The sequence below is a fragment of the Leptodactylus fuscus genome, chromosome 9 (genome assembly GCF_031893055.1).
Source record: "Leptodactylus fuscus isolate aLepFus1 chromosome 9, aLepFus1.hap2, whole genome shotgun sequence".
Lineage (NCBI taxonomy): Eukaryota > Metazoa > Chordata > Amphibia > Anura > Leptodactylidae > Leptodactylus > Leptodactylus fuscus.
This window is the reverse complement of record NC_134273.1, coordinates 31,836,650-31,857,238: the sequence shown is the minus strand read 5'-3', so window position 1 is coordinate 31,857,238 and position 20,589 is coordinate 31,836,650. Positions and strand designations below refer to the sequence as shown.

At 42.9% G+C, this 20,589-nt stretch overlaps 1 protein-coding gene across 4 annotated transcripts in view; it reads right to left on the bottom strand.

Moving 5' to 3' along the window:
* The window catches only part of BICD2 (BICD cargo adaptor 2), a 77,438-nt gene extending 64,000 nt beyond the window's left edge, over nt 1-13,438 (bottom strand). For 3 of the 4 annotated variants that reach the window (XM_075287151.1, XM_075287152.1, XM_075287150.1), the window contains exon 1: nt 13,030-13,438. In XM_075287151.1, the coding sequence (XP_075143252.1) occupies nt 13,030-13,302 (273 nt within the window). In that variant the 5' untranslated portion in view covers nt 13,303-13,438. The remainder of the gene's footprint in view (nt 1-13,029) is intronic. The other variant, XM_075287153.1, reaches the window with a different exon arrangement.
* Nucleotides 13,439-20,589: the final 7,151 nt, after the last annotated feature.

Genomic DNA, 20,589 nt, shown 5'->3' with positions numbered 1-20,589 from the left:
TTAGCCCTATGGGGCCATGGCGGTGTTCAGGGCAAAACAGTGAAGCAGAGACACGACCTTCTGGTGACACAATCTCTTAAAAGAACAACCAAAGCTCCCTGGTGGTTGTATCCTGCAATACTGCAAAAGTTTATTAAAAAAAATTCTAAAAAAAAAAAATTAAAAAATTGCAGAATTATGTCTTGCCCAGAAAAATCGGAAGGACAGGTATAATATGGGTCCAGAGAGAGTGATGGGTACCATGTTTGGGACTTCTATTACCACGTGCCTGAGGTCTTATTTTGGAGAAAAGACAATATATGACTAACACCATGACAGAAACCCAAGACACCTCCATTATGGTCAAAAGGGTGCCTTGGGTGCTTCTGGTGTCCATCACATGGCAGGTAGGGCACTTCTGATATCTTAGTGCTCTGTTCCTAATGATGGAGAAGAACAATGTGGATGTGACCGAGCCTAACAAGGGTGCATACATGTATTTTGATGGGGAAAAAAAAGTTTGACTTGTCTGAATTTATGTCTATATTCTGTCACGTATTTGTTGTCAGAAGCAAATTTTTGTGCTAAAGTTTCAAAAAATTTTCAGCAAAATGATCCACATCTACAGGCGCCTAACAGGAACAAGACAATGGCTGCATACGCCTTATCAGGGCCTGAAGGAACTCAAAATCACCGATTTTACTGAAAAAGTCTCTTTTGATCAATCCAGATCACAAACAGCTGCCTCAGACTCCGAGTTTCCTGCCCCTAAAAGAAAATCTGCTGCCGAGAGTTGGAACTAAATGTAAACATGTGTCCTGACAGGACCAGAGGCATCCTATAAAGGCCTGAGCAGAATCCAGTCAGGAGACCTCGCCTGGAATCGCTTTTCACCAAGAACAGACATCTTTGTCAAGAGCTTTGAAGTGCGAGGAGAGATTGAGAGATATTCCACATGAAACCAGCCAGAGCCCGGCCTGCCACCTCCTATTCCTTCCCAAGCAGAAAGATCATTGTTCCGTGTCCTCCAGCATTGCCAAAGCTGCAATGTTATTTCCAGTCGTCCTTATTTTATCCTCTATGAAGGGCACAAGAAAACTTGTGTTATGCTTCACTCATACACTATTATAGACCGAAGGGATTTCTATAGATTTCAACGATGCCAAAACTAAATGAGACTGGCGGCATCAGTCATGCAGACTGTCCTAAATTTAGACAGCATAAAACTAGACGAGACAGGTAGAAAATTCGCCAACACTGAGGAGTATGCCGTGTGATAAATGTGGCACAGTTGGCTAGATTTCATTTTTTTCTTTAATACGCCACCACTTGGCTGATTTACGTTATACCAGTGCTGGCATCCAGCATTCATGTGTCGTTCGCGCTATGGACAGACCCATATAGTTGAATGAACTAGTGACCCCAGACCACAAAATGAGAAGGAATAGACCCTAAAATGGTTAAGGTTCCTGTCGTTTAAGGGGGGTAATACAATTTCTAATATTGATGGTGTACTATTAGAATAGGTCATCACTATTAGATCTTCAAGAGTGCGACAACTTGAACCCCAACAAATCATCTACACCAGAACAGTACAGATCACTCGCTGTACAAAATGTAATGGCAGCTTTGGTCACTGCAGCGCCACCCCACAGACGTCAATAAAACACTGCTACAGTACCTAAAGGCAATGCTACACTTAGTATAGCAGGTGAGAAGTAAACATTACTAGGATTCACACTGTCCTAGAGCAGCTGATTTGGGGGGTTCCAATCCCAAGGATCAATAAATGAAAGTAGATAACCTCTTTAAATAAAAAACGGATAGCACACTGATGAAAAAACATGGTTCTGTGCATAGGGCCATAGACCAGTCAGATTCCAGGAGTCACTAAAACAATAGAAACCCTCATAAATACGGACAAAAAAAATTTCCAAAAAGTCAGGAATCAGCAGAAAGCTTCAAGGCGTATTGGCTATGTGTCTCCTGGGATTTGTCCAGCTGTGCGTGGGGAGAGACCGCGTCAGAACAACATGATGTGGGTGGTTAGAGGCTGTGTCGCCTGAGGTAGAGGGACAGGCTTTGTGCGAGAGAAGACATGGAAGTAAAAGTTCAGGAGATTTATAAAACAGGAAACTTCTATATATTGCAGGAAGACAACGTTATGTGTAGGACGTCTAAAAACAAATGTATTACATTATGCATGGAGCAGGGCTGCACAAGGCGTGGTTATGGCGCCCTGTCCTATTCAGCATTACTAGGCCTACTAGCCTGGCTGCTCACTTCTCCTAATCTCAGAAACACGCAGCCCCCAGTAAGGGGTACTGCTGGACTAATACCAAACTACTGGCATCCATCACAGAGATGGCACACCTCCAGTACGTCTAGGGCACATGCCATAGTCGCTCATGCATATAAATGCTTTTTCTAACAAATGTGACCTTGCACACCATATTTGCATTTCATGGCTACTTGATTTAGACTATTAGGATCACGATAAATACCAAGGAAGCCGACACATTAAGAAGTCGTCTGTCTGGAGCTCAAGGACCAAACACATCTGAAAGGGATAAATGAAAATCATCAGACGGGAGACTTTTTAAATCATGTATAGATTCCCAATGAGCCAAGCATGAGGTTGTCGGCTTGTGCAGCTGAAAGCTACCCAAGATGTTTGGTCACCTTAAATATATAGTGTATTCATAGGACTAGTTTCTTTCGACTTCATGTAGGGTAAAGGTTCAGCAGTAAACGGAGTAACTGCATTCCTTTAAAATGACTGCCAATACTTTGCTACACTGTGATTATGGACAAGATACACTTTAATTCATAGACACTGGTGAAGCGATGCCAATGTCTAAAAATATCCGGTATATGATTACCCTGTATGTAATGAAAGAGGACCATCCACGATACACAACTTAATATAAGGCTCCGTGTACCACGTCTTTGTATCCGTCTAATGGATCTGAAATAAAATCCTATTGTGTATACAGTTCCTTTTTAAACCAATGTGTCTCCATGGTTACAGACTACAAACAAACACACTGTAGTCTGGTCCTACAGTCATGTTTTATTCCCTTCTGTCTGCTCTTTCTCATTGCCAATCTACTGTTACATTGCAATTCTGGACTGATCTGACAGCATAGTTAAGTTTTCACAAATGTGAACCAACTTGATCATCTTCTGTCAAGTTATTAAAATGCTATTCAGCAAGTCAATATGACTAATTGAATTTGTCACAAACTATCAGTCTACTAAAAAGGCCAATTTGTCTAGTTAAAAAGGGCGTATGAGATTATTACAAAGCCTATAAGCAGTAAAACCTTATATAAAATGAAAATAACCTACCGTATAGTCACCTTTACAATGTCCTCCTGCTCCAGCACTGCTGGTCCAGTGTATCATTCACACAACCCCTTTAAATAGTCTTTCATCTTGCTCTACCATTAGACAGGGGGTCCCACGTGGTGTAAACACCATGGGGAAAAAAAACACAGCGTTTTAGAGTCTCTGCAAAGTGAATACCATCCATAATATGAAAAAATATCTACAGATGCGTTGCAATATCCAAAACGGTTACAGTTTTGGGAATCAGAGCATGTCAATTATACCTATGGAAACACCAGCGATTTCCCTATAGGTATAATGGAAGCAAAAAGTCCACATATGAAACCTCTGCGACTTTCTGTGAAAGCGCTGCAGAATAAATAGTCAATGTGTTGCCCCTGCGGGTTTTTTTTTTTTACGTGGGGCCTTAGCCTTAGATCATAACATAACATTCAGTTGCCCTTCAGGAATATTGAAAAGCTGGGTGTAGAAGTTAGCCTGGCAATTGTAATCTGGCTACTAATCCATGGTACGCATTAGATATGCAGCTATGTAAGATAGCTCAGCCTGATAATTTACAAAACAATTATTTTTTTAGGACATATTAAGGCACCTCTCGCAGGTACAATGGCTTAAGTTGCTTGGTTACTGGCTCTGAGCAAACTGTTGTTCACGAGCCGCACAAGAAGCTGGAGCCAGAGCTGAAATAAAATACTTAGGAAATGAATCACAAGACATAGGGGTCTCGCTCCCCCAGCATTCCCGATTCGTCATGACTTGAAATACAGTGCATAGCAGCTAGCAGGCTTCATTCAGAAACAAGTCACCAATTGCAAAATTATGGGAAGTTATTATCTATGTGGGTACAGAGATGATAGATAGATAGATAGATAGATAGATAGATAGATAGATAGATAGATAGATAGATGATAGATAGATAGATAGATAGATAGATAGATGTGCAAGGACACCCCCCCCCTTTACAGTGGAATGGCAAGGAGGTCTAACAATATGCCAGAATTGTTACATTAAGGAGAATACATTTTTAACTAAAATAGACATATTAGGAGAAATGACAGATCCTCTTCAAAGGGAACCTATCAGGGAGATTTTGGACTCTAAACCCCTTTTTAATGCATATAGGTTTCTGTTCAGGGGGCCCCCCAAGCGGATTTCCCGAATGGAACACCGAACGCAGTTGTGAACCAGGGGTAAAGCTGAGGTGCACCCCTCCCTCTGGCTTCACTAAAGAACTGTGCCTGCGAAAATAAAGCCTTTTATTTTTAATGCAGCTGCAGATTGGTTTAGAACAGAGTGATACGAGACACTAAACCCCCAATCTATGATAATTATCACAATAGCTTTATTTATATAGCACCAACATATTCCGCAACACTCTACAAATCACAGGGTATATAGATAGTTCAGTGTCCCAAATTGCTCTGACCAATTCCCTATAAAGGTTATAGGTCCTCCTTTAGATCCATTCCAATGTAACCCCATGCTTCCTTTAATTATCACATGATTATACAGGTGACTGCTATAGTGGTGACCTCGGTGGGATTTGTCCATATGTAGCAGCCACTATGTTGGAGCAGACCCTAAGATCAAAAGGAGGAACAACCAAACATCACAGCCTGCCCCTCTCTGACAACCAGAATGAGAATCATCCAATTCCTGAGAACCCTACAGATTCTAGAAGACAGTAGTCCAGATTTATTAATGGTTAAACAATGGTCAAACAGTCTGAAACTACACCAGATTTACATCAGTGACTGATACTGGATGATGACTCTGGCCTCTCTTTACACCGTCTCGTCTACATTTATACTTTTTAGTTGCTTTACTTTGATCCAGAATTTTGGCGCATTCTTGTCACATTGTGGCACATTTAAGACCCCAGTCTATTTGGCATATGGAAAAATTTTAGCCTACACTAAAGGTGCCAAAGATATGCCATGTCTTAACCACAACAGTAAATCTGGGCCAATGTGTTATCATTTATACCATCGATAGGCTATAGAGCGCCCTGAAAGCTGCTCATAGACATAACATTTTCCAGTCTCGTACAGAAGTTTCCATTTTAAGGATTTCCCAGTGGTGCATAGTTCTGCCATTATACATCCATATAGCAGTATACACTTTTCTACTGCAAAAAATAGCTATTCTCTTCTACACTTTGCCCCAAAGCTGGGCACCAGCAGCTACCTACCCTTGCAAAAAGTGAGCTGTCAAAAACAGCAATTGCAATTCTGTAACATATACGGTGACTACATTGGTCTCCAAACACATGGACAAAGCCCACATGGTGATCTCTTTTGGGCACGGTCTAAGCAAGCTCAGTACTTGCATATAAGCTGCAGATTTGATAGAAAACACATTCTCGGCCTGGAGAACGAGTCCTTGTAAGACCTGAGATATTCACGTCAGAGGGAACAAAGCTCCCTGCCTATTAGCGCACAATATATTAAATACCCCCGGTGGGCTACGTGAAGTTATTTTGACGAGTCCCCCCGCTGTCTTGTTAGGAGCGAAGGGGATCAGTATTGGAGTTTCCATGGTGACATCCAGAGCAATGAGTTAGTGTCTGTCAGCGGCGGATCTATTCTTTCACTGTCAGATACAATAACATGGGAAATTGCTTCAGAAACCCATGTTATGTCTGAAAGTGGAGTAAACAAGCAAGACGACATACGGACGCGAAGTACAAATAGTATAATAAGAATATGGACGCTATAGGCGAGCCCGATGAATAGCTGGAACAATGGAAGCTATCAGATTACTAAGGACTAGGCGGCCATAGGTCTGAATACAATTCTATAGAGCAAACCTGAGGAGTTATATAGAAAACAGACTAAGTAATGTTTATGGAAGTTTGTGCAAAAAATCTTTTTAATTCCCTTGTAGAATCCAAAAACAGTCATATGTTAAAGAGGTTATCCAGGTTATTCGGAATAGTCAGAAACTAATGCACCATACCATCCCTACTATATCATGTCAATGCATTCCAGGTCCCTCGATAATCTATGTATAGGGGCCTCCAGTGATGACACTATATCATGGACATGTCACTACTACGGTCTGGTGGCGACAGTCATGTCCATGTCAACAAACTAGGATCAAATCTGCGCCAGGTTTCTGTTTTTCTAGTCCATTGGAGGAAAACCAGACCATAAAAATGGCAAACCCAAAAGAGCCCAAGGGACCCCCCATTGACTATAACAGGGTCCCATCAGATGTCTATTTTCAACTGAAATCACTGAATGAAATATTCGGGCTTGCAGTACTTTTTCAGCCAGCAGTTTGAGGGTGCATTCACACGATGTAACGTGCAACGTGATCTGGCACGTATACGGCGTGTCAGAGTTTGCGCGCCGTAAAAGCTCCCATTCATTTCAATGGGAGTTAGGATTGTATACGTCGCGTTATTTTGCAAAATAACGCAGCGTATACGATCCTAACTCCCATTGAAATGAATGGGAGCTTTTACGGCGCGCAAACTCTGACACGCCGTATACGTGCCAGATCACACTGCACGTTACATCGTGTGAATGCACCCTTAGATAGATCTGCACTGAATTCCCACCTGATGAAGATGTGAACCCAGAGTAAGACTAGAAGCCAGTCTATATAGATATTGGGGGAACCGAGAAGGGGTGACACTTCAGTTCAGTGGTTTTACACCATTGTAAATCATTATGGGAAACAATTTTACCGTTGGCTTCCAAACATTTGGCCACAGATAATGTACTGGTGCCTTGGAAAGAAAAGCTTGTAAACCCACTGGGGACATGGCCTGATCGGAGCGATGTGACAATCACAGTCTGGGAAGCTGAGCTATGAGGAGCTGTATGGTGAGAACTGCTGATCACTAGTGACCTTTTTCCTGACAAAACACCATCTAAGCACAAAAACTAAGGCGCCAATAACAGATTTTATATCTTTTTTTTCTTACACTTTCCAATCAGTAGAAGAAAATTACTGGACACCAAAGACCCCATCAAAAACATCTCATGTCTCATCTTCCTGGATCCTTGTAGGAATGACAAGCATTAAATTGAGGTCACATCTGACTTTTTAGATAAGTATTAATCTTCACAACTCAAGGTTGCTAGTAAGGTACAGTGAGGCCGACTACAAGGAACAGGCAAGTCATGGTATATCATGTGATTTCTTCCCCTCATCTGGGTCATTATCCAGTATATAGTCATATTATAGGTAGGCTGTGAACCCTAAAAGGGAAATGGATTTTGACCCACAGGCAAGAAAAGCACAAGTATTTTCTTGCTGCATTGCCTGTAGGCTGTGCATACATAAAATCCTGGAATTATAGAGGTATTGAAGGCGCTCGGATGTTTTTTCCTGGCTACAACAATCCAAATACACAGTATGTTAGCTGTTGTCATAAATTAGGGTTTAGAACGTAGAAACCCCCTACATTATTAGCATCCTCCACCAAGGAACACTGGATCCAAGTCTGCCCCACTGCTGACATCCCCAGCAGTAATCTGTGAAAAACCTCATGTGCACCAAGTACATTCCTACAGTGACACCATTAGCAAGATGAAGAAGGAAGCAATGGTCCCCAAGTACAAAATGCTAAATAAAATACATCAAGAATCCATTCTAACCCTTCACCTGAACAATTTGGCATTTTTAATATCCATCCACCCATTAAAAAGATATGACCCCTGGAATATTATATGTATACCTGCTCTGATTCTCCAAGTGGGCGGTAACATAATGTTCTTGATGAAAAATAAAAAGGTGCCTGCCCACATGGAGAAGCAGAGCTTGTATACATGTAATATTCCAGGGGCCGTATCTTTTGAATGCACAGACTGATTTTAAAAAGAAAAACACCAAAAGGGGAAAGGCAAGAATCAAATGGGTTTTATTTAGAATTTTCTACAGGTCCCCTTTAAGAGCGAGAGACACTCTATAGCTACTCTTCACTATGAAGTTGAGGTCACATGGTTTTATGGCATCTTACAGAAATCACTGACCTGATACCCTGAGAACTGATAAGAACCTGGAATTGTTTACATTGTTTCTACCAATTACTAATAACCCTCTACCCCCCCCCTTCCTCCTAGAATTCTATTCCTATGTGTCCTTTTCGAACATTCCGAAACGTTGTAATCTGTCATCATTATTAGTTAGCCATTAAAAAGGTATCAACTACTGAAGACTATCAAGTTGTTTTTTTTTTTTGGTTTTTTTTTTTTAGGGGGGGAGGTTATATTATGAAGATGAGGGTAATAAATAGAGGATCCTCCTATTAACCCTGAATTCCCCTGATACAATATTTACCCTTTGGGGCTAATGAGGAAAACCCTAGAACAGCGCAATCTCCTCCAGTCCCATAGATCTGAATGGAGCGAAGCAGCAATGCCCATGTAAGACCACTGCTCCAGTCCCACAGGGGGCTTGGGACCTTGAGTTGCTATGGTGGTTCAAAAGCACTTAGAAAGTGAAAAGCTTTTATGAGATTGGCCATAGTATAATGTGGTTGTGAGCCCTATAAAGGGACAATGTAAAGTACTGCAGAATATTTGGCCACTGTAAATCAATGGTAAATAAGCGGTCCAGGAAGCTGAGACATAAGGTGCCGATTGACTGAGTCTAGTTATCACCGTACTTTTCTGTCACATGGGAATACACTGGGGTCACCGATTATTTTCGATCCCTGACAATGTGTTTGCACTATATAAGTAACAGGACAAACAATCATGAGGTCACATCATGTACATACAAGGAGGCTGCTGAAGCTTCGCCTCTACATGCAGCAAACATTTATCACTGATCGAAATTTCCCTGGTGCGGGAAAGTTAACGTTTGCTGAATTCTTGTCATCTGAATTGGCTTACATTCCTGAAATACCAACTTCTTATCACTGTACTAATAACTTGTAGAAGGACACATAAGAGGGACCTATGGAGGATCTAGCCCACACTGAAGATAAGCCAAAAATGTGCAAAACATTATACAAGGGCTCCATGATGATACCGCCTTCTCAGCATGACACATCTGGAGAGGAGACACTACACCATCATAGTAAACCTTACTAAGGTTGGGGCTCCACAAGGTGTAAATGCCACGGCATAAAACGCTGAATTTTGATGGTCCCTGCAAAGTGAATGGGATTCTGGCTAATCCCATCCACGCACTGCAGAAAAATATCCAAAGCAGACATGCTGCAATTTCAAAAACCATTGTAAATCGCAGCATGTCAATTATACCTACGGAAAAGCGGGTGTTTTCCATATAGGTACAACTGAATCAGAAAGTCCGCAGGGGAAAACACTGCAGACTTTCTGGCTGCCATTCGCTATGTGAGGTCTTAGCCTATAGGTGTTTTCCAGACTTACAGGTTGATGAGGTAGCAGCACAATGTAGACGGGATAAATTATCAGTTGGCATTAATCCATTGTAACGTCCAGCATGATAGGGTTTCCATAGGCAATCAAGAAGATTGGACAGGAGAAATGCAGCCTAGAGAATCTTGGTGGTCACAGACCAAAGACAATCCTCAGACCATCACAAATCTAAGGATAGTCCATCAATACTAAAAACCAGATAACTCCATTTACAAAGTAGGAAGAGGCTTTGGAAACAGAAATCGTGCAAGATAACCTGCTGCCAGATTTGTCTTGGAGCAACTCAATCCCGTCTCCCCAATTACATACCACACTTGGCCAAGCCAATTGTACATGTATATGGGGAACGTCAGGTGGAATAGCCATCATCAAAACAGTCATGCAAATCTATGAAAACTAAACAGATCCTACTGAAAGTGTACGGGCACCTTTAGTGGTATAGAAGTAGTACTATAAGCCAGTCCTGGACAGGTCCCAGGAGCCAAGAAGTGAATGCATCTGGAGTATTGCTGCACTTTCTGATGAGGTCTATGATATTCCTAATTGTCAGTCAGATGAGAACATCGTCCCCTGTAATAGTCCAGTTGGATTTCGATGTCCACAGTGTTCTGCCCATGCCAGTCACTTATGTCAGACATTGATTTTGATACCACAATATATTAATATCGCCTTGACAGCTCCTTTTGAGGAAGCACAAATTTAGCACAGGCCTTTTTATCTTCTTTGCATGTTATTTTTAGTGTCTGAGTTATTAGATGCTGCTTCCTTTTTTTTTTTTGCAGTGATCCAGTTTCCTGTTTACATCAATGATCTAAAGTACAGCAAATATGAAAATGTAATAACACTGCAACAATGTAGGCGACTCAACAAATAAACAAACACTCAGATTTCTAGCATACGAGACACAAATATAACGGTCTGGAGCAAATTTCTGCCATAAAAGCCCCAGTATGAGGACTGAACTGACGTCTATTACTTTACAATCTATTTCCCAGGCTGCATTTTTCCCTTTCCTTCACTTACTCCTTATCCATAACAGGATGGAGGAGGGGAGGCAGGGAGCCGAGCAGATGTCTTGGGAAGGGCAGGCAGGCGGTGTGCGCAGACTCCCAGCACAGTGGATGATGCCACATCTTCTAAACACATTGCAATGGGTAATGCAGATCTCAGCTCAGCGCCAGTACAGGCCAAGGATGCACAAGCTTGGCACGGAGGGGACTCACTGCAGATCTTAGCCTACCAAATACTTAAGATGCTTAATAACACTAACAATTAGCAAATTTCTTCTTCCAAGAAGAATGAGCTATATTTTCCAGGACAAGCGTCTGCTGCGTCAGCACTGGGAAAACATTAACACTTTCACTGCTGGTATAGCTCATCTAATATTCCAAGTAAATAACATAGACATACATTACAAAACGTGACAAAATCCAAAAAGCCCCGGACAATATAGATAAGATTGTTGTGGTAGAAGCTTACTGAGGATAAAGGGCACAGGGTGACTGAATATTAGATCAGAGTCTGAATGAAAGAAGTCATTGGAGGACATAACATTACATAGTGACTGGCCTGCTTGGATAGCATATCATACACACTTGGCAGAGGGGGATGGTTACTTCGGCGTGACCTGACAGTGAATAGCCACATCCAGGTTGCAGCATTTGTAATAAGGATGCTGCAAAGCATGTAGGCTATGCCAGTGTATGCCATGAGGATGGCAGAACTGATAGCAAAGCAAAATGCACCTTAAGGCGAGTTCACATATGACAGCATGAATGGAAATCCCTGTGTGAAGTTGCCAAAAGAGATAAGGAAGAGATTAACAATTATTCTAGGTGTCTGGCTGGCAGTGCCACCGGTAAGGAGGGTGACAAAGGTGTTACTCACTGTACTGTTGCTTGGATTAAAAGAATACCAATGTCTGGTGGTGTACACAATATAGTTATGTAGGACACATGGCTAATCCTGCAGTCTAGACTAATGCAGTGATACCAGTGTATGACCAATTATAAAGCAGTGATGCCAGTGTGGATTGTAGTGTAGTACAGTAATAGCAGTATACAGCAGTGCAGTGTTGGACTGAAGAATAGCAGTGATGGTGGTGCAGGCCTGTAGCGCAGTAGTGCAAGCACAACAGTGGGGGTCTGAAGTGTTGAAACATCAGTGAACAATAGTGCAGTGAGAGCAGTGTAAGGCCCTAGGCAAGTGACCATAATAATGGCCCATCTGCTATCTGCAATGACTGATAGTATACGGACCCAATCATCTCTATGACCCCATTCACATGACTGTACTTTCTTATGGATCTGTGAGGGGGGCCGTAGGACTGAGCTACAAAATTTAGAGAAAGTCTGTCCCTGCGGCTCCATCCATCTATTCTATTGATAGAGTCCATGGAAAAAAAAAAACACAGACTATTCCATTTTTTATAGACTGTTGTCATGCCTAGGGCCTTGGTGGTAGCAGTAGTGTATGGCTCTAGTGCAGGGACAACAACGTGGGCTGCAGGCAATACTGTAGGTCTGTATTGTATTGTAAGGGTCCACAGGGACATGGCCTTACAAAAGTGTGGTTATGCAGTGAAGTGCAGACACAGCAGTGTGGTGCAAATAATGCAGTGACATTAGAGTGGGTAGTTAGTGTAGGTAATTAAATAATGCAGTTAAGTAACAGCTTTATGGGGCATATGACAGTCATGTAGTGGGGTGGGGATGCAGTGCAGTGAAAGCACTGTAGGAATATAGTGCCAGCAATACTAGTAATCAGTGTGATGGAGTGACAGCAGAGTGTCTAGTGAGAGAGCAGTGACAACTGTGTGGGGAAAGGTTGGAATTCAGAGAGAATAGTATAGGCCATGTAGTAGGAGTAACCAGTGTGGTGCAGTGACAGCAATGTGCCTGTGTATTAGTAGTGTAGCAGCAGTGCAGTGTCCCTGGCGGTGGGTGTCCCAGGTGCAGTGTTCCCGTCAGTACAGTGGGTTTCCCAGGTGCAGTGAGGACAGTGTCCCTGGCAGTACATTGGGAGTCCCCAGTGCAGTGTCCCTGGCAGTATAGGGGCTGTCGCCTGTACAGTGGATGCAGTGTCCCCAGTAATACAGTGGGTGTCCCCGGTGCAGTGTCCCTGGCAGTAAAGGGCTGTTCCCGATGCAGTGACCCCAGCAGTACAGTGGGTGTCCCTGGTGCAGGGGGTACAGTTTCCCCCCGGCAGTACAGGGTTGTCCCAGATGCAGTGAGGGCAGAGTCCCCGGCAGTATACGGGTTGTCCCCGGTGCGGTGGGTGCAGTGTCCCCGGCAGTACAGTGGGTGTCCCCGGCAGTATACGGGTTGTCCCCGGCGCTCACCTCCTTGAGCTGCTCCAGCTCCTGCCGCACGGTCTCGTACTCCAGTTCCAGCTCGTCATACTGCTGCTTGAGCTGCTGCTTCTCGTCCAGCACCACCAGCCCGTACTCGGCCGCCTGGATCTTCTCCCGGGTGGTCTCCCCCAGCTCCCTGAACAGCCTCATAATCTCCGAGCGCAGCCAGTCGGAGCCGGACTGCATGACCAGCTTGTCATACTCGTCCTCGTCCATGAGGAGAGCCATCCCTGGGTGGGGTGCAGGGCTCACGTCTGTCATCAAAATATCGGGGTTCCCTCCCTGCACCCCAAATCTTATCCCCGTATCATCCCCCGCATCCTGCGCCCGGCGCTCGCCGCAGACACTGGCAGGAATGTGAGCCTAACCCTTATGACTGGGGAGTACGAAGCGGGGAGCGTGTGACAACTCCGCCGAGGAAACCAGTGTGAAAGCGAAAAACGTCGATAAGGAGGGACGGGCAGGAAGTTGCTGCAGGGAAGACACTTGGCAGACGTTCCCTAAGTATCTGCTAAGGGCAAGACGCATGCTCAGTAGTGACTCGGCGCTGGAAGGCGTCCACGACTACGGGCAAGGCACATGGGCTTGACAAGATCAAAGCCAAAGGGAAGCTGCACTGTTTACTTATTCCTGCTGAGATCTGGGGAAGATCTGGTTATTTTAGAAGATCTACCCGCAGCAGGGCTCATGCTTAGCACTATGCATACATTAGGAAGTCTTATTGTTGTACCTGGTCCCTTGCCAAGGTTTGTTCTCTTGACTATTGTGTGAAATGGCAGAATGCAGCAGATCAAGATAATCACTAAAGGTGGCCATTCTTTTATGAATGGATGACCCAGAATGCGGGCAATCGATAGTACATCAGATTGTTTAGATCAATGATCTGACCATCTATATACCAGACAAAACTAGGGACGTGGACTGTATTCGCATGGTGCAGTAAAAAACGCATGCAGTTTTTAATGTGGTTGCATTTTTACAGATGAAACGTATTTTATCCAAGACCCATTAAAAAGGAACTATCACCAACTCCAATTCATTGCATCTTTCTATAAGGCACCACTCCGCTGATTGCAGCTCAGTTGGAATTTTTTCTGTAGACCTCACCATTCCTGAGATATTAGTGTAATTAGTTCCAGCACAGTTATGTGTGTCAAGTGGGTGGTCTCTGTCTTTCTGCTCCAGTGTAGGACCGCCCACCTGACATCATAATTGTACTGAAACAAACAGAAATGATTGCTCAGGATCAGTGGGGGCTAGAGGATAAGTTACAACTGCACCAGAATCAGTGATGTAGTGTCTATTGAAGGATGCAAAGAGGTGGAGGCAATAAAAGGTCTTCTTGAAAGGGTCATTGCTGAGACGGGAATAACTGCTCCTACGTCATGACCACTAGGGTAGGACTTATAGGAACTAACAAGCAATGCTGCTCTGTAATTTCCATAGAAGTGAATGGGAGCTACAAAAAAACTAAACGAATCATGCACTTTCCATAGCTCCTGTTCATGTCTATGGTAGTTACGGAAACAGCGTAGAGCAGCACCGCTTGCCTGTTCCCATAAGAGTCCACCATGAACATGAGAATGGGCAGCAGCAGTGTGAGCCATTGGCACTGATGCCATATGTCAGTAATTTTATAATGTGCCCTGAAGGATATGAGCTAGTTGCAGCCAAGATAAACCAACGATAATAATAATAAAAAAAAAAAGTTTGGGACAAATCCATTCGCTCATATAGTCTCCAATAACATTTCAGTCTTTTCACCCAAAAAAAACCTAAGCAGGTAAAGTGAGGACAGGACTGTTGTGACACCTGTCTTTGCCTGTGGGCAGCTCACATTGGGTTCTGTCAATCTTTATGGTTGAGGGTGTGCAGGGTTTCAGCCACAGGTGAAGCCATGTTTTTTGGCAGGAGTGACCGTGCCTCGGGTGCAGCAAAGGGCTCATTTACATAACGATTAAGAGTTGATTTTCTAGGCAGCAACATTGCACTTTGACATATAAACAGTATGTTCTCTATAACTCAAGAACAGTATGTCACTAACTAGCCCTACAACAGCATATAAGTGGTTTAGAAGCAATTTTATGTAGCGGTAGACTCCCTTTAACTCCTTCGCTTTTGGCGCCTGTGGCATGACTTCTGGATCTCAGCTGATTTGCACATAGATAAAAACTCTTTTGCTGTAAACAAAAAAAGTAAAACAAAGCAAATGTCTTTGCACACTAAAACACACTATTTTTACTTTTAGGTGATAGTGTGGTTTTCTGGAGTTGTCCAGCTATTTCAGGCTAGCATTCTATCTATAGGATAGGACCACAATTTTAGATCAGCCAGGGGTCTGACTACTGGGATCCCTGCAGATCAGTTATTTCCCATGCCAGTGAGAGCTGTTTATGAATGTACGGTGAATCAGTACTGCAGCTCCTGCCAATACAGAGACACAACTGATCTGTTGGGGTTCCGGGAGTTGGACCCCTGTTGATAGAAAAATTAATGTCCTCTCCTTTGAAGCTGAATACCCCCTTTAATGGCTGGGGTGACAAAAGTCAGAAGAACCCACTGTTATATATACTAAATCATGACTTGGTCCTGCTAAAATTGGCTTAAAGTGGTTGTCCCATCACAAGGATCCTATCTATACTGCTTGTTAATGTGGATGTAAGACTTTTCCTAAATACACTGCTTCAGCAAAACTGCTTTGTTTGTCCACTATCTTAATTTATTCAATTCATTGTTGACACAGCCCTTGGGCTTATCTGCTCAAAAGTCAAGTGATGTAGCTGCCTCCTCTCAGGGGGGAGGGAAGAGGGGCTAAGTGCACAGGAGCAAGCCTGTGTTTCTAGCTATTCCTGTGTCTGCACCACATGTGACCTAGCTGGGGGGTGTGTATATATATATATATATATATATATATATATATGCATATATACCACCCCCCCATACAGCGGTCAGCAACTAACATAACATCTATAACTATACATAACATCTGCGATTTATATTTGGGAAGTATGTGAATGCTGGAGACTGGTCTCACCATTCAAAGCGCTGTATGTCCGATGCCTAGCTGCATCGGGAGAGCGCACGCAGGGCCAGCAGCATAGAAGCGACGTCATCTCGCCGCTGGCTTTGCATATGTAACCCCGCCCACCAATGCCACAAGAAACCAGGAGGAAAGAAGATTTTACAGCAGCGAAGACTGGTGAGTATGCGACGTGGGAATACCACTTTAAATTAAACTTAAAGGGGTTACACTACAAGGTGAGAGTGAGAAGTCCTTTTTCCCGCTGCATATTCAACCTGACTGCAGCCAGGCTGCATGTAGGTATGACTAATGGAGGTATTGGTGAGTGTTTACTTCATCAGTATCAATTCTGCCATTGAAAGGAATAGGAGCGCTGCCTGCTACCACTCACATATGGCTGTGGTCAGGCTCAATGTGCAGCAAAGGGAAAGGACCTCAGGATCAGTAGGGGGTCTCAGCGGTCAGATCCTCGCTGACCAGGTATTTATTCTATGTACTATGGATAGAGGATAAACACTTTTTCGTTTTATAACCCCATTAATTCTGATGCGTATGGGCACCTTAAGGCTGAAGCCCCCACATTGTGGAAACACAACTTTTTGTTGTTGCAGATTTTGCTACAGTTTTTTGAAACAAAGTCAAGAATGGCTACAAAGGGAATGAGAAATATCTAGGAATTCTTATACTTCTACCTACTGCTCAATCCACTCCTAAAAAAAACTACAGCAAAATCTGCAACAAAAAAAGCTGCGTTTCCGCAACGTGGAACCTCAGCCTTAGTGTCCAGCGCAATTCCTTAGGGTACTATATAGCACTGTACTGTAAACAATGTAAGTAATTTTCATGGTCCTATTTTATGTATCTTTGACCTATAATAAGTTGTGATATACATCTATTCTATTAATAGAAAATCACAAGAGCAGAATCCTCCAGGGGTTAGAGGTTCCTTTGCTCTTTCTTTGTTATCATTTTTGTGCAAAACCTGAGCTGCTTGGAACATGTCGGGGCGATCGGATGTCATTAGATAGCCAGGCCAGAGGCAGCGACAGGTCAGGCTACAGATGCGGGAAATGACCACCCTGAGGTCCTGAGGGTGCACAAGGTGACAATTATGAGGCTCCAAAGGTAATGCAAAATGTTTACACTTATAACTTGCAAGACAATACACCGCCCCTGCCCCTCCTTTTACTACCAGATTTTTTTGTATTAACACAAATCCTTACTTAAAATACTTAAAACCTTTGCACTTTTTCTTAAGAAACCTGCCATTACTTTTTATCTGTATTCCAAAGCTTAAACATGGTGGTCCACATTATTACCTAGGGATTTTAAAATCTGGCCTTTTTTTCCGCTTTTTGCTTTTGGTATTTTTGTTTACACTGAATTTTTGCTGTGTTTTTTCAAGCTTTTTTTCCCTATAATGAAATGAATAGCAAAACTCCTGAAAAAAAATCAGACCCAGAGCATGGTGTGATGTTAAAAAAAAGCCATGTATGATGCCGTGACAGCACTGGGCAGCACTGTCAGTGACCGACTGCTTCACCCCAAGTGTGAGAAGGAGCGCTATCGGAGAGTCTTCCTCCCAACCGCGGTCAGGCTGTATAATCGACATTATAAGCGAAAATTGGTCCGCACAGAGAACTAAATGATCCTGAAGTCTTTCTTTTTCTTTTAGTTGCTATGACTCCTAGTATCTTTTTCTATCTGCTATTCTGAGCTTGTATGTGTTCTTTCTTGTAACATATTACTGTATTATCCATGCTGGTGTAACACACCAAATTTCCCCATGGTGGGACTATTAAACAATTATCTTATCTTAAAAAGTTATGTTCACACTAGCCAGCCCTACGACAGCATGTAAGTGGCTTGATAGAGATTTTGGTGTCGGTAGACTCCCTTTAAGTATAACTAAATTCCCATTCCCACTTTTCTAAATAAAACCTATTGTGCGCAATACGTGAAGCGTTGCATACAGTAGTGAAGTATGTTTGGAATTTCTCGAGTTCCTCATGACAGTCATGGTAACAAACATACATGGAATTCCATATAGACACTGCAGTCAATGGGAGGTGTCAGTATGGCCAGGGAGCTGTATATGACCACTTGTTTTTGCTCTAATCTCTGCACTTTTACAGTCCATTTGCTCAGGCCTGATAATACATTTCCTGTTAAAAGCTGCATGCTTTAACGTCAGTCCATGTTTGGGATGAAAACTAAAGTTATTAAAGAAAATAAATAAATAGAAGTAAAATGTAACCAAAAGTGCAAAAACAGATAAAAACTAATAGTAAAATAACAAATACAATTAAGGAGGTTTCCGGCATCAAACTGATATTCCATACTAATGACTTATCCACTGGATATGTCATCAGTATGTGATTTGTGTGACCAGACCCTGCACATATCAGCCTCTGCCTACATTACAAGTCTATAGGAGTGCACTGTCAGGGACAGATACTGGCATTGATGACTTCAGCACACTGCCAGCTTTGCAGCGGTATATAACACTCACCATGTTAGAGCACATGAAAGGTCCTTTTTAAGAAGACATAGTACCCTTCTGTCTCATGGCTATGACCTCTCACCCAGCCAGCCAGTCTCCTGCCTTGCACTGTAGAGGGGCAGTAACATTGAAACAACTGCCTACAGATAGGTTGCTCTTACTTTTGGAAGAAATAATCTGGTTTGGCTTAACTCCCAGATTGAGTCATTAGATTTCAGGAGAACCAAGCATTGACTTATAGGAATCTACCTTCTAAAAGGTGGCACTAGAGCATGTACCACTTTTTCACCAAAGAAGACTTAGTAGCATATTCCTTTCTTTGAACGTGGTGCTTATAGTCACCATGTTTTATCTCTATTAAGACAAAGGGGACCACACGGCTGGAAGTGAAGTTCTGCGCTCACTGGTCCGAACAAAAAAGATTGACTAAACAGATATATTTGAAATCCTTTAATAGTGGAGTAAACTGGACAATGCATTACGAGCTGGCCCAATCTGGCAAGAAATGCGTTGAGCAGTTTACTCCACTATTAAAGGATTTCGAATATATCCGTTTAGTCAATCTTCTTTGTTCGGACCAGTGGGCGCAGAACTTCACTTCCAGCCCTGAAAATCGGCATTGGAAATTAACCGGAAACGCCATTATTGATAAATTCCCACATTCCCTCTTGTAGTCTCAAGTGTTTCAGGCTGGTAACAAAATATTTTTTTTTAACAAACTTGAGTTGTCAGCCACAGCCTGAAATGAATATTTCTGCTGATCACACACATCCCTTTGGCCCCGGTCTACCTGTTTTCTGTTGACTGCTACAAGCAGGAAATATCCCTACAGCATTGTGTGAAAGAATTTTGTGTTTTCACATTCTCAAGACCTCATGAATAGTCATGAAGACAATGGGAATGCCACCCATCCTCAAACATTTCTCATCAAGATTATACGCCCTTTCATTTTTTAGTGTCTTGACTCATAAATTAGTCTTTTGGTGCTGGTGGCAATATTGGGGTTAAAAGCTGGCTGTGCTGTCTGTCTGACCTCCAACCCTGTCGCTGCAAGCTGACAGATGACAATCCTCGTGTCTGGGCACTCCCCGGTGTCATCACCAGGCAACACCTCACAATTAACATTTTTTTTCTTTATTCACAGAAAAAACAAACAAACACCTTGCTCACCATGTCCTAATATGACTATATGAAACTGGAAAAGAAAACCCCAATAAATTCATTCTAGACCCTTAAGAGACTTCATGAACCAATATAATAAACCATAGGGACTGTTGGTACAAGAACAAATGAGAAAATGTGTTTCGATGCTTTGCATGCTCAGCTTGACCAGAGCATGAATGGAAGAGGAGAGAAAGCCACTGCCTGTTGGGGGAAAGTTGGGAGGCCTCAAATACCATTGCAGCTGATAACTCCCCTTGAAGTTAAAGGGAGACAGAAAAACACTTTCTGGCTGGTGCGGAACTTGCAATTTCTGTGGTGGATTCTTTGGCAGATTCCACAGTGGAATTTGCTCAAGCAGAAAAATTCAGCTTCAAATTCCCGAAGCTGAATTTTACAGCTTGTACTAATTCCACCTTAGGAATTTGATGCTGATTCCACCCAGATTCTGGAAAACCTGGCGCAAATTATGGCTAAAATCTACACCAGTCCACAACTGGTGTAAATTTTAATTCTGGCACAAAGGACGTACTGACGTGCCATAATTATTAAGAAGCTGGATTTAGCAATGATTTTGACTCATTTCACTCTGGCACAGTCGATTATTAAGTCTTGCGTAGTACATGCCAACCCTAAGGGCCCCTTCACACGGCGGATACGCTCACTGCTTTGGAGCGTGTAAACGTTCCGTAGCAGCGGCGTCTAAAAGCAGATCGCATTGTTTTCTATGGGAGCCGGCAGATGCGCGCTCGCCATAGAAATGAATGGGCTGCTTTTTCCATTCATTTCTATGGGGAGCGCATGTCTGCCGGCTCCCATAGAAAACAATGGGAACTGCTTTAGACGCCGCTGTTATGGAACG